This window comes from Natator depressus, chromosome 10 (assembly GCF_965152275.1).
Source record: "Natator depressus isolate rNatDep1 chromosome 10, rNatDep2.hap1, whole genome shotgun sequence".
Taxonomy (NCBI): domain Eukaryota; kingdom Metazoa; phylum Chordata; order Testudines; family Cheloniidae; genus Natator; species Natator depressus.
In genome coordinates, this window is record NC_134243.1 from 34,304,104 (window position 1) to 34,318,635 (window position 14,532).

Genomic DNA, 14,532 nt, shown 5'->3' on the forward strand with positions numbered 1-14,532 from the left:
AGACAGCTACCGGTCAGTCGGGAATCAAGTTGGAGTGGGCAAATCTACTGTGGGGGCTGCTGTGATCCAAGTAGCCAACACAGTCAGTGAGCTGCTGCTGTCTAGGGTAGTGACTCTGGGAAATGTGCAGACCATAGTGGATGGCTTTGCTGCAATGGGATTCCCTAACTGTGGTGGGGCAATAGACGGAACGCATATCCCTATCTAGGGACCGGAGCACCAAGGCAGCCAGTACATAAACCGAAAGGGGTACTTTTCAATGGTGTTGCAAGCACTGGTGGATCACAAGGGACGTTTCACCGACATCAACATGGGATGGCTGGGAAAGGTACATGACACTCGCATCTTCAGGAACTCTGCTCTGTATGAACAGCTGCAGCAAGGGACTTACTTTCCAGACCAGAAAATAACCGTTGGGGATGTTGAAATGCCTATATTTATCTCTGGGGACCCAGCCTACCCCTTAATGCCATGGCTCATGAAGATGGGAGAGGGATAGCTCAGTGGTTTGAACATTGGCCTGCTAAACCCAGGGTTGTAAGTTCAATCCTTGAGAGGGCCCCTTAAGGATCTGGGGCAAAAATTGGGGATTGGTCCTGCTTTGAGCAGGGGGTTGGACTAGATGATCTCCTGAGGTCCTTTCCAACCCTGATATTCTATGATTCATACACAGGCACCCTGGACAGTAGTCAGGAGCTGTTCAACTATAGGCTGAGCAAGTGCAGAATGGTGGTAGAATGTGCATTTGGAAGTTTAAAAGTGCGCTGGTGCAGTTTACTGACTCAGGTAGACCTCAGCGAAACCAATATTCCCATTGTTATTGCTGTGTGCTCCACAATATCTGTGAGAATAAGGGGGAGATGTTTATGGCGGGGTGGGAAGTTGAGGCAAATCGCCTGGCTGCTGATTATGCACAGCCAGACACCAGGGTGATTAGAAGCGCACAGCAGGGCATGCTGCGCATCAGAGAAGCTTTGAAAACCAGTTTCATGGCTGACCAGGCTACGGTGTGACAGTTCTGTTTGTTTCTCCTTGATGAAAACCCACCCCCTTGGTTCACTCTACTTCCCTGTAAGCCAACCGCCCTCCCCTCCCCCTTCAATCACAGCTTGCAGAGGCAATAAAGTAATTTCAGAGTAACAGCTGTGTTAGTCTGTATTCGCAAAAAGAAAAGGAATACTGGTGGCACCTTAGAGACTAACCAATTTATTTGAGCATAAGCTTTCGTGAGCTACAGCTCACTTCATCGGATGCACATGAAGTGAGCTGTAGCTCACGAAAGCTTATGCTCAAATAAATTGGTTAGTCTCTAAGGTGCCACAAGTACTCCTTTTCTTTTTGCGAATAAAGTCATTATTGTTTCAAATGTATGCATTCTTTATTAATTCATCACACAAATAGGGGGATAACTGCCAAGGTAGCCCAGGAGGGGTGGGGGAGGAGGGAAACCACCAGGTGGGGTGGGGAAGGTGGGGAGGAGGGAAGGAGAAGGCCACACTGCACTTCAAAACTTATTGAATGCCAGCCTTCTGTTGCTCGGGCAGTCCTCTAGGGTGGAGTGGTTGGGTGCCTGGAGCCCCTCTGCCCCCGCGTTCTTCGGCGTCTGTGTGAGGAGGCTATGGAACTTGGGGAGGAGGATGGTTGATTACACAGGGGCTGCAGTGGTGGTCTGTGCCTTTCCTGCAGCTCAACTATATGCTGGAGCATATCAGTTTGATCCTCCAGTAGCCTCAGCATTGCATCCTGCCTCCTCTCATCATGCTGCTGCCACCTCTCCTGTTGCTCCAGCCATCTATCCTCTCATGCATCCTCCTGTCCTCGTGTTCGTTTTGTGCTTTCCTGGACTCTGCCATTGTCTGCCTCCATGCATTCTGTTGGGCTCTTTCAGTGCGGGTGAACTGCATGAGCTCAGAGAACATTTCATTGTGAGTGTGTTTTTTTTGCCTTCTTATCTGCGCTAGCCTCTGGGACAGAGATGCTAGTGGTAGCATTGAAACATTTGCAGCTGTGGGAGGAAAAAAAGGGAGTAAAATTGAAAAAGACACATTGGCCATTTAAAAGGAGGGGCTGATACTTTCGGGTTAACGTGCAGCACAAACCCAACTAACCCCCCCACACACCCAATTCTCTGGGATGATTGCTTCACCCCTCCCCACACTGTGTGGCTAACAGCAGGGATGATTTCTTTTCAGCCACAGGCAAACAGCCCAGCAGGAATGGCCACCTCTGAATGTCCCCTTAATAAAATTCCCCTATTTCAACTAGGTGACCATGAATGATATCACTCTCCTGAGGATAACACAGATAAAGAATGGATGTTGCTTGAATGCCAGCAAACACTGGGACCACACACTGCCATGCTTTCTTATGTAATGATTCCAGACTACGTGCCACTGGCCTGGGGTGGTAAAGTGTCCTACCATGGAGGATGCAATAAAGCTGAGCTCCCCAGAAACCTTTTGCAAAGGCTTTGGGAGTACCTCCAGGAGAGTTTCATTGAGATGTTCCTGGAGGATTTCCGCTCCATCCTCAGACATGTTAACAGAGTTTTCCTATAGCTGTACTGGCCGCAAATGCATCCCAAGTCTTCAGGGAAAATTAATCATTAAACATGCTTGCTTTTAAACCATGTATTATATTTACAAAGGTACACTCACCAGAGGTGCCTTCTCTGCCTTCAAGGTCTGGGAGCCCGGGTTGGGAAGGTATTGGCTCCAGGGTGATAAACAGTTCTAGGCTGTCGGGAAGAATGGTTTCTCCGGTTGCCTGGTGTGTGCTATCTTCAACCTCCCCTTCCTCATCATCTTCCTCGTCCCCAAAATCCTCATCCCTGTTGCATGAGACTCCCTTGCAGGAGTCCACGTACAGGTGTGGGGTAGCTATAGAGGCACCCCCTAGAATTGCATGCAACTCATCATAGAAGCAGCATGTCTGGGGCTCTGACCCCCAAGTGGGCGTTTGCCTCTGTAGTTTTTTGGTAGGCTTCCCTGAGCTCCTTAAGTTTCATGTGGCAGTGCTGCGGGTCCCTGTTATAGCCTCTGTCCTTCATGCCCTTGGAGATTTTTTCAAATATTTTGGCATTTCATCTTTTGGAACGGAGTTCTGATAGCACGGATTCGTCTCCCCATACAGCGATCAGATCCAGTACCTCCCATTTGGTCCATGCTGGAGCTCTTTTGTGATTCTGGGACTCCATGGTCACCTCTGCTGATAGATCTGCACAGTCACCTGTGCTGATCAGCTTGCCACGGTGGCCAAACAGGAAATGAAATTCAAAAGTTTGCGGGGCTTTTCCTGTCTACCTGGCCAGTGCATCCGAGTTGAGAGTGCTGTCCAGAGCGGTCACAATGGAGCACTCTGGGATAGCTCCTGGAGGCCAATACAGTTGAATTGCATCCACACTACCCCAAATTCGACCCGGCAATGTCGATTTCAGCGCTAATCCCCTCGTCGGGGAGGAGTACAGAAATCAATTTTAAGAGCGCATTAAGTCAACAAAAATGGCTTTCTTGTGTGGACGGGTGCAGGGTTAAATCAATCTAACATTGCTAAATTTGACCTAAACTTGTAGCGTAGACCAGGGCTGAGATTGGTTAATCAGGATGCTTTTATGATGTCATTAACCAATTGTAGTTGATAAGAATTATATATATAAATTATATATATTATATATATATAACTATATATATATATAAACCCCTAAATATTTCCCCATCATACTGTTTAAATATGAATATATAGTACTATAGTAAATTAAACAGTGAATTCACAGTACTGTGGCTCTTTTGGGTAATGTTGGTCGCTAATTTGCCTCCTGAACCACTGAGGTCTGAGTATCACTGCTCCAGAGAGAGAAATGTCACCATTGTTATTAAGAGCGTTTGAAGCTATTTGACACATTCTTCCATTGCACTCTTTACCTGACTGTTCAGGTTGCTGTGGCATTGCTGTTTGAAACCCTACTCCGAACTCCTTTAGCCGTCCATCACATGTTACAGCTGATCCTCAGCTCTGGTTTGGATATCTGTGGGCTCCGCCTGCTCTATCCCGAGCACAGCGTACTGCTCTCTAGCACAGGTAAGGCCTCATCTACATAAAAAAGTTGCACCCATTTAACTGTAGCAGCTCACAGACCTGCACATCCCTGCTGAAAAGGAAGAGGACTTCAAGGGGGATATGAGCATGACCACAATTAAGCCTTTCTCTTCCCCTTTGGAGTCAGATTTTACCCTGTCCCCTTCTATCCGTCCCCGGTGTAAAGTTTTGGCAAGTTTTTGCCATTTCCTCTATTATTTCTCCCTGATACTCTTCATGCTCCACATTGCTTTTCTCTCTGGCTTTTATTTCTCTGTAGATGGCAGCCCCAGCTTTTCTCTTTGAGGCTCAGGAAACTGCAAAATCTGGGGCTGCTGACCTGGCCTTTCTCCAACTGCTCTGTAGGGTGATCCACCATCCAGAATGTCATGGTTTGTCAAGTGGCTTCTGCCACATCTTTTAACTTCTGGGGGCACTGAAGAGAAAATGAGGCACCAACAGTAAAGCCAAACATGAATGCCTGCAGTTAGACACTTGGGCCCAGATCCTAAAAGGTACTTAGGTGCCTAATTCTGATTGAATTCAATGGGAGGTTGGTGCATAAATACTTTTGAGGATCTGGCCCTAAATACATTGCATTAGGCACTCATGTTTGTAAATATCAGCCTTAGCTGCTCAGTGCCTCAGTTTCCCCATTAGTAAATCAGGCATAATCAAACTCACCTCCCAGGGAGTGTGCGAGGCTTAATTATATTTTAAGCCCTTCAAGATTCTAGAATGGAAGCCATCACATAACTGCAAAGTTCTGGGATTGTCTCTGTACAGGCTAGCTCTCCTAGAAGTCCTGTGTGTAACATCAGGTCACATACTCATACTCTATTTCTCTTGGGGTGGGATATTGGCAGACTGAGGGGGAGAGAAACATGTGTTCTTTTCAGCTGGGTGGAAATTCAGTCTAGACCTGCTCAATCACGGAGAAAAATTCTGCAGTCTCCCTGCTGCCTTGTCACATCTGAAAACAGTGGGCCCAGACTGGCTCATAATTGTGGTGGTTGTTTCAGTTGTCTCAGCAGTAGGTATGTAATATGTTGGTACAAGCGAATGGAGAGCTTTGTAAGTGAATAAAAAAGCCATAAAATCATCAATCAACAACAGAAGATGAGCAGAGTTCTGCTTTCTGATCCACACAGCAGATCTGCCCCCAATGCTTTGCTCTCTGTGCATGCTATGGGGGCGCTGTGTATGGAGGGAGGATATATTTGAGCTGAGATCCACAACACAGGTCTGAAAACTGAACTTTGTTTGAATCTTGAAAAAAAATACAAATATATTTCTGGTTTAAAATATTTTCAGCAACTTTCTCCTTTATTTACATGCTCTATAGTGCCTGAGGTCACGATTCCATTTCATCTGCATGAATTCATGTCATCAGTTCCTAAATCTCATGCTTCAGGATTTCAGCCAGTCTCCTGCAGGGGTCAGGAAGGAAATTTTTCCCCAAAATGTGTTCTGGGTTTGTTTTTATTTTTTCTCCTTCCTCAGCAGTGATGGCCATGGCTGGAGATGGGACACTAGACAGGGTTGCCAGTGCCCTGAGATGGTACTGAGAATTCTCTTTCTTAGATGCCTGGCTGGTGGGTCTTGTTCACATACTCAAGGTCAAACTGATCCTAAATTTCAGGTTGGGAAGAAATTTTTTCCCAGGTCATATTGCAATGACTTTGGGGTTTTTTGCCTTCCTCTGCAGCATGGGGCACAAGTTGCTTGCTAAGTTCATCTGGGTATATCTCACCAACTCAATTCCCTGCCATTACAGGGGCCTTGGACACTGGTGCACCTTGATCCCTCCTATTCTCTGCATGTGGCACACAACAAATCCTGCATCTTGGCAGGGGGTTAGACTAGATGACCCTTGTGGTCCCTTCTAACCCTATGGTTCTGTGATTCTAATAGTTTAGTCTCCAAAGGGCTATAATACTGTAAGCTAATCCAGTTCACTGGATGCAAAACAGGGTAACTGGGTGAGATTCAGTGGCTGGTGATGTGCAGGAGGTCAGACTACACGATCTGATGCTCCCTTCTAGCCTCATACATTGACTCTAGATGCATCTAAACCCCAGTGCTGAGGAGGAGGTATTCAGTCCCCCCTTGGCCAATGGCTGCAGTGGGTTCAGTGGAGAAGCAAAGAGGATTCCATTCCTGCCCTCCGCCTAGCGATCTCCAGCCATGCAGGCTGTGAGCTTGGAGAAGGATTTGCCACAGAGTGCAGGAGAGAGGTCTCCTGTGGGTCCTCCTCTGCGGCAAGAAATAAGGGAACCCAGAGCAGGGAAAGAAAGAAGTGATGGTCAAGCATTTTTTTTAAATGTCATTCCTTGTCATTCCTTTCCCATGCAGCACAGATCCTGACCAGGGAGAGTAAACAGTTTGCATGGAGTTTTGGCAAAGCTTTCATGTTTCCCAGTTGGGGTCCCCTCATTGGCTCTCCTATTGCTAAGGAAAGGACCAGGAAACAACCTTGTCCCCTGGCCCAAATTCTATCCCACACTTGAACCCCACCAAGCCTCTCTGAGCGAAGTGTGAACTTTGGGGCTCGATGGCTTTCATTGAGAGCCACTCACTCAGCCTTGCATATCTATGCAGAATCTCCAGCGTGTGGTCATGCAGACTTAGCAGCATTAACTACTATGATGGTTTCCGTTGGGAAAATTATCAGGGCAGATCCCCAACTGGCAAAAATTATCAGTGACTTAAATGGAGCTGTTCCAATTTGCACTAGCTGAGGATCTGGCCCTCTGGGTTTGACAGGAGCCTGCTGCTGCAGCAACACCCCCTGGCTCCCCAAACCGCATGGAGCCAGCCCTAATTAGGCATGTTTGTGTGGAGGGCTCAGCAGGAGTGGGGACCAGGCCAGAAGGGACCCCATCTCCTTCTGCTGTTTCGAGGTCATTCCTCGCTTCTCTCCTCCCGCCCTGAGCTGCCGACCAGTGGGAGAACCTGGGCTTTCGTGTGTTATTTGCAAGGCACTCGGACCCTGCCTAGGAATGGGAAGAAATTGCAGCTCCGATCTCCCAGTGTAACCAGCAGTGCCAAAGCAAGAGCCTTCAGAGGTGGGCAGAGACCCAATGAGAAACAGCTGTTAGCCTGGCAAATGTGGAAGGGGAACTAGAGACAGCACTGATAAACTGTCAGTCATCTAGGCTGAGTAATGAACTGAGAAGAGACCTTGAGTGGAATGAATGAGACTGGAAAAGGGTGATTCCATGCGTTAGTCACACGTGTTTATCTTTCACAGACAAGCTGCCTTCTACTTACACTCCAGAGGCTGGCAAGGCACCACCTGTGCTGGCTTTAGGCTTGAGAGGGCCAAAAGCACGGAGCGCCTTGCAAGATATCATAGGGCCCTCGGATCCACAGCTAGCCAGCATGACAGACGGCGGCTCCATCAATGCCATCTACTGCAGGAGCCAAGCCGAGCCCCTCGCCTACCTGCCCCACACAGACAGCCGTGTGCACAGGGAGCTGTGCCTCTTGTTCGGAGGAAGAGCATGCTGTGATGAGGTGCTTCATGTTGGTGTCCAGAATCCTGCCTGCAAATATAACAAATCAAGGTGACAATCCCGTACTGCCCATTTCTGAGATCCTGTAATTCTAGTGAAAGTGGGGCGAGGAGTGTGGGGTGCAGGACTTGGACCACTGAAGAGTCCCCAGGGGCATTAGCTAGTTTTGTCAGTCTTTTCACGGCAGTCCTCAGCAGAGGGGCCCAGCTAGAGGCAGTGCTGGTTGGGAGCACTAGTCTATTTCTGCATTTTAAAATGTGTTACTATTAGTGTTTGCAAAATTGGTCTGTTCCTTCCCTCACCATGCTGCGTCCTCTGCAACTGGCAAGAGTGTATGAAAATGGAGGGGCTGAGAAGGCCTTTAGCCTTGGTGATTAGTGTGAGGAGACGAATGATAGTGGGACCGGGACTTATTTGAGATGATGGAGACATTGTGACAGGAGGCCCACTGGAAACTCTACCCCGGAGAATAGGGCCACTCCAAAAGGGATTCAACCTTAGATTCAATGTACCTATCCTGATGGTGTAGTAACAGTTTGCCACGTGGCACTGGGACCACACAGGCTCAGTAGAGATGTCAAGACTCCAAGTTCCTTGGGCAGTTCAGATCAGGTGTTTGCTTGAACATGAGGGTGTTCTTTAAACACCTCCTGCTCAGTTTGTGTATAACACTGATAGCTTGCAATCTGTTACCTAGCAGAGCAGAGTTGCTGAAAGGGAAGGCAATTCGGCAGGGTAGCTTGGAACAGAAAAAGGATAATGGGTCCTGCTCTGCTCCCTGAGGAACCTGCTCTCCAGCCCTCCACAAAATAATATCTGCTGCTGCAGGGAGGAGGAGAGAATGTTGAGGTTGCAGCCATTGCACCCTTCCTGAGCAGTCTGCATGCAGTGATCTCTGCAGCTTTGCTCTTGATGAGGATGGATACAGTTTCCCAGCCTGAAATGTCCACCTCCCTCCCTGTCCTGCAGATTCCCTGACAAAGTCTCAGACACAAACAGCCAGAGGTGGGGAAGCAGTTTCAATCCTGTGTGTTTAAACGGCAGGACATGCTAGGTACATCATGACCATGAGTCAGTCCCATAGAAGAGCATCACTAAGAATGGTCCTGGGGTGGGGAGCAGAGCACATCCCCTATCTACGCAATGGTCTCTTGGAGCCACATCCCTCTGCTTGTTCCTTGGGGAGTGGGACACAGAGCAGGCAGCCACCAACAGAGCGAGCAGCTAGGATGTGAAACTCACCCATTCTTCAGCTGCTTTCCTGGGTTTTTCCATACAAGGGGTGAGTTGGCTCCTTTTAATGTTACCCTGCTGAACTACACTGTGCTGAGGTTCACCTGCTTCCAGAAGTCCCATGTAAGCCCTGAAAGATCCCTTCTGAAGCTGTGAAAGTAGAGCTATTGCTGTGGCACCAGGATGGGGATTAGACAGCACATGGGCTAGTGTAGCCTCTCTGCACTGAAGCAAATCGCAGCCACTCAGAGTTAATTCCCTTTCTCATTGCGGGTTGTTTCCTCCCATAATGTTATTTGGCAGAGTTTATCTCTGCATGATCTTTAACACTGAATTGAATTAATGTTGTTTGGCTTTAAAACTTTAAAAAATTCCCTTTGACAAAGTTCGGTTTTTTTATTAGGGGTCCTTCGCCCCCTTACCAAGAGGAAACCCTGTTACTTTAGTGTAACATAGCGAAACAACGCTAAGAGTTTGGTCCAATAGGAGGGCTTAGCTGGGAAGAGTATAAACTCCATCTCCAAGCTCAGTTCCTCAGGAAAACCAACATCTCTTACTGTCATCCTCCTGTGGATTCAAGACATCTCAAGGGAAGGGGGTAAGCAGGCAGGCTTGCATTAGCAGTCTGTGTTTAGCAGGCCTGGCCACGTGATTCCCAGATTACAGATTGCATTTTTGTCAGTCCCTTGGCCTTTGAAACCACAGGTTGGGTTCACCAAGCCATAATTTGTTCCCTTCTGGAATGAAGGAATATTGGATATTTCACTGCCCTTGGGCATCACTGCCAGGCCCAGTTTATAATAGCTTTGAAAGTGCTTCTCCCCAATTACAGTCTGATTAAATATTCACCAGTGAGTAGCAGGTTTAAAATATCACAGGATGGGAAGAACATTTGAGATATGGCCCGACATTTCTCAGTTCCTAAATTTTCTTGCCAAGCTGACCGCATTGCATTAGCCACTTTTAATTGAACAGAGAGAGCTGGAGAGAGAAGCTGCAATGTAGAAAAACATCCAGTCTGTGTACAAACCCAATACGCCTTAAGGTGGCCCATGCTCTGATGTCACAGACAGGGGATTGAAGTGGCACTTCCAGTAAAGCAGTTTTACAAAAGCAGCCTCCATCTCCTTGGGGTTAGTGGGCAAAGCTGATAAGTGCCAACGTCTGGGTCTAATCTTAACAGCTTTCAATATTTCTGTTGTTTTTCCTTAGACCTCAGAGTCCTTCATCTAATAGAGTAAATGCTGACCAAGAGAGAGCTGATCTCCAGGACATGGCACTGTCCAGACCTCCAGCAACACTGGTCTCGACCACCAAAGGTCATTTCTAAGGAGCAAACCTTGATGTTTCACACGTGTTCCAGGCTCCTTCACTATAGCAGAGGGTGTTATTGGTTATCTTACTCCTGCCCCACATGTTCATGTGGTCCTGCTCCCATTGCAGTCCTCACTGCTGGGTCCTGGCCAGGGGGACAAGAGTCAGGAATTAGTTTGTGGAACATGTAGTGCTTCTTGCCCAATGTGAAGCAACAGTAGAATGTCATGGCCTTCCCTGTCCGCTTCATGTGAGTAGCTATTAGACGCTGTTGTAGGGATATTGATCTCAAAGCCTAAAGAGTTAAAGTGTTTATAAATTCTTCCACTGTCCAACATTAAACAATGATAGGAAGGTTCAGGTTATTTTAAACAGAGGCCTTGGTTTTACTTGGTTACATGGCAAACACCCAAAAGTGTTCATTCAAATTAAAAATGTATTGATTGATTAGAAAGAACAAGATATTAAAACAGGCATTTAGATTGGAACTGTGGTTGAATGATTATGCAAAACAAACTTAGTCAAAACCTTTAAATCCTTTCTCCTTTTTAAGGCAAAATATCAGTCTCTTATTTTCAGAACAGCCTTTCTTTGATGAAAACAAGAGGGTTTTTTTACTCTCAGTCCTGATGTGTCCAGGTCATTTACTTTTCCTGTTCTTAACAAGCAAACAGACCCATGGTGGAGAAGAGACAGAATAGAAAAGATGGGTGAGATATAGCTCCTGTTGCTGTTTTTGGAACACTGGACTGCTGGTTAGTTACAAGTGGATGCTTTTGGCTGGCAAGTCGACCACAACACCTGCTGCTTGGATCCTGGTTTACGATCTGGTCAGTGATGTCATCTAATTGGATCTTTTCTTCTTAGACAAGGCAGGCTTGGATGAATACAGCATGGTTGACTTCAGGATTTGATGAAAAGCCAAGAGAGTGAGAGAAAGGATAGAAGGAAAGAAAGGGGGAGGGGAGCAGAAAATAGCATAAGGGAATGGAAAACAATGCAGGATCTTACGTGCTTGAAAACCAAGTTCCTTGAACAAGATTACGGCCAGCCGGCCTTCCTCTCAGGAAGAAAATCCTTTAGATGAGCTGAGATGAATTGAAGTGCTGGCATTTTTGGGGATGAGCTGGGATGCAAAGTGGGATGGTATATGTGAGGGAGAGCTGAAATGAACTGATCTGAACATGTCTTCTTTCAAAATCTCTTTTTAAAAAACCCACAAAGGGGGAAAGTAGGCATCATAATTCATTCCCCTAATTATTTTATCCACCAATTACGCCTAATATCCATTACACCAATTTTGGTCTATTAACTTCTGGTTTCATATTTTCTATTTTTACAAAGCATAATTTCAGCAGTTCCTTGGATTATATCAACATGGACTTTTTGGTTTAGCCTAATCCAGCTTCTTTGTCTGGTTCTCTTGCACTTGTTATAACTTTCAGGGTTGTAAACAACTTGATCTATTTTTCATGGTTAATGTAACATCTTATGAACTTTCACATACTTTTTACGTTTGAGCTCACATGGATACACTTTGTAAGTCCAATTGTCACAACAGGCCTCCTAAACCATGCTTGAGGAAATCTAAAACAGGAAACCCTTTATTCTTGGGACCTACTTAGTGAAGGAACAGTTCTATGGGAGTTAATAGTGTCCTTGAATTGCATATCTACCTAGTGTGACAGGGCAAGGCCAGATGGCTATAGAAAAGTAGTGGGAGATAGATATATTAGCTCCAGGCTAAACAAATCCCTGGTACCAGGATAAGTGAAATGGTAGCTGCTGCAGGTCAATTAAGACACCTGGGGCCAATTAAGAACTTTCCAGAAGGCAGGGAGAAGGCTAGGTTGATTGGGACACCTGAAACCAATCAGGGGCTGGCTGAAACTAGTTAAAAGCCTCCCAGTTAGTCAGGTGGGCGCGTATGTCAGGAGCTGTGGGAGGAAGCTGCGCTGTTGGAGAGACTGAGTAGTACATACCATATCAGGCACAAGGAAGGAGGCCCTGAGGTAAGGGTGAAGTGGAGCTTGAGGAAGTGAGGGCTGCTGTGGGGGAAGTAGCCCAGGGAATTGTACATGTTATGTTTCTAAAAGGTCAGCTACCATAGCTGATACTATTAGGGTCCCTGGGCTGGAGCCCGGAGTAGAGGGTGGGCCTGGGCTTCCCCCACCCTTTGCCCCCTGATTAATCACTGAGACTGGGAGACAACAGAGACTGTGCAAGGAAGGATAACTTCTCCTCACCTTGCTGGCTTATGATGCAAATGGCTCAGTAGACTGTGACCCTTGTCTCTAGAGAGAGAAGGGTTACGTGGAGGGTCACAGTGAGCCTCTGAGGCTAGCGAAATCCGTCAGGAAACGTGGGACCCACGGAGGCAAGGACAGAGCTTTGTCACACTAGCTACAGACCATCTGCCTGTCCTCTTCACAGCCTGGGATATAATCCCATAGGTAGTGCAGTTAAATAGTTCAAACAATCCCACATGCATGTTCCTGGCCTTTCTAGGGCCAGGGACTAGGTGGTCAACCAGTCATCTGGAAAGATGCACCGGGAGCAGCTCCTATTAACTGGCTCTTGCATTGCTCCTCTCCCTTCCCAGGTTCCCCTCTCCTCCTTGCAGGTGTAGGCTCCCACTTTCTGTATTCCCCCTAAAGAGCTGGCTGAGAAGTTGCTCCAGGAGCCCTATACAGGAGTGACAGCCAGCTAGGAAGTGGGAACAGAGAGAGCCTGTCTTCCTGGGAAATCTGTGCTCAGGAGGAGAATGTGTGAGGTAGATGAGCCATTGGGCCCTGTGGCCTCCTCTAGTGGGGTCAGGGACAGCAAATCCTTCTGCCCTCTCTAAAGGAGGAAAAAAGAAAAGGAGTACTTGTGGCACTTCAGAGACTAACAAATTTATTTGAGCATAAGCTTTCATGAAGTGAGCTGTAGTTCATGAAAGCTTATGCTCAAATAAATTTGTTAGTCTCTAAGGTGCTACAAGTACTCCTTTTCTTTTAGCGGATACAGACTAACACGGCTGCTACTCTGAAACCTGTCTAAAGGAGGAGTGGTTTTAAGATTTTGCCACCAGAGCACTGCTGACCTACCTCTGCTCCCTGGCACTAAGGGTAGCCCTTCAGGGAGGAACTGAGGGGTATAGGAGCCCTCCAACCAGCAGTGAGAAGACAGTAAGGACAGGAGAGGAAGAGGATGCCCTGGCATAGAAAAGAGGAAGAGGAAATTAATTTGCCAAAGAAAAGCGGATTGGAGGGGAGAATGGAAACAGGAGCCAGAAAGATGAGAGAGGAAAGGAAAGTGAGGGACAGAATGAGAGGAAGGAAGATAAAAGTCAAGAAAAGATGAGGCCTACCTTTTAAATGCATTCAATGTAAGTATGTATGTTAACACTAGCATCTGAGCAAGTTCCTCTGGCAGACACCCCTCCGCTCTGTACGTTCCGGGGTGGGGATGATGGCAGGTGGTGGTTGTTGCTGATGGACTGAGCCAGATTTCCTGCTTCCCTATCTTTTTATGGCCACTGATGATTCACATGTGATGTGGGCTGCTGAGCTGCCCCCCCCAATCCCCCCCGCTATGGTTCCATCTGTGGTTGTTGGGCTCAGGAAGTTGTACCCAACCTTTGCTCTTCAAACGGATGGGTGGTGCATCATGCCTTTTGGAAGAGAAGCTGAAGATCTTCTCTGGGAGGGGACAGCATGCAGGAGTATTGGAGAGAGGAGCCACTGTGCTCCCTCACTGAGCTCTCTGGAAGCCTGCCTTGGAATAAGCTAGTCACACCCTGTCAAGGGGTGATCCTCTCCAGCACATCCCTTGTGGCCCGGCCACTGGATTCCACACCTTCCCTCTGGTTCTTTTAATCCACTACCAGCCTTATGTAAGGGGACTGTGCCCCCTTACTAACACTCAGTGGGGGTGTTTTGGTTGGCTAGCTCCCAGTACTAAAAAGGGCGAAGGGTCGATGGGGAATCAGGACCCTGAGACTGACAGCCCCCAGGAACAATGGGGAGAGGCCAATGGTCCAGGTCAGCCTGAATGACAGGGCGAACAGGCTAATCAGGGAGTCAGGAGGCCAGGGAGGTCCCGTCCTCCGTGTGAGCTGGAATTGCCTGGGTCAGACAGAGTGAGGTCGAGCTAGGGAGAAAATAGGGGCCCAAACTAATCTGGGGAGCAGAGGTGTGCCAGATCCAGAGGGATCAGAAAAGCAGCCCAGAGAGAGCAGACCCTGTCCTGGGAGCAGAGCTGCAGCCCCAAAGCCAGAGGCACAGCCCAAAGAGAGCAGACTTGCCCTGGGAGCAGAGCTGCAGCAACCAGAGTCAGAGGGGCCAGAAAAGCAGCCCAGGAAGCAGGTCAGTGCTGGGAGCAGAGTCACAGAAGCAGCCTGCAGAGCAGA

At 47.6% G+C, this 14,532-nt stretch overlaps 1 protein-coding gene across 1 annotated transcript in view; it reads left to right on the top strand.

The window, feature by feature from the left end:
• Positions 1 to 14,532, top strand: part of DNAAF8 (dynein axonemal assembly factor 8) — a 154,651-nt gene that overhangs the window by 88,773 nt on the left and 51,346 nt on the right. Inside the window, exons 15-17 of the mRNA XM_074965705.1 lie at positions 3,933 to 4,077; positions 7,328 to 7,643; positions 10,038 to 10,144. Of these exons, the coding sequence (XP_074821806.1) occupies positions 3,933 to 4,077; positions 7,328 to 7,643; positions 10,038 to 10,144 (568 nt within the window). The remainder of the gene's footprint in view (positions 1 to 3,932; positions 4,078 to 7,327; positions 7,644 to 10,037; positions 10,145 to 14,532) is intronic.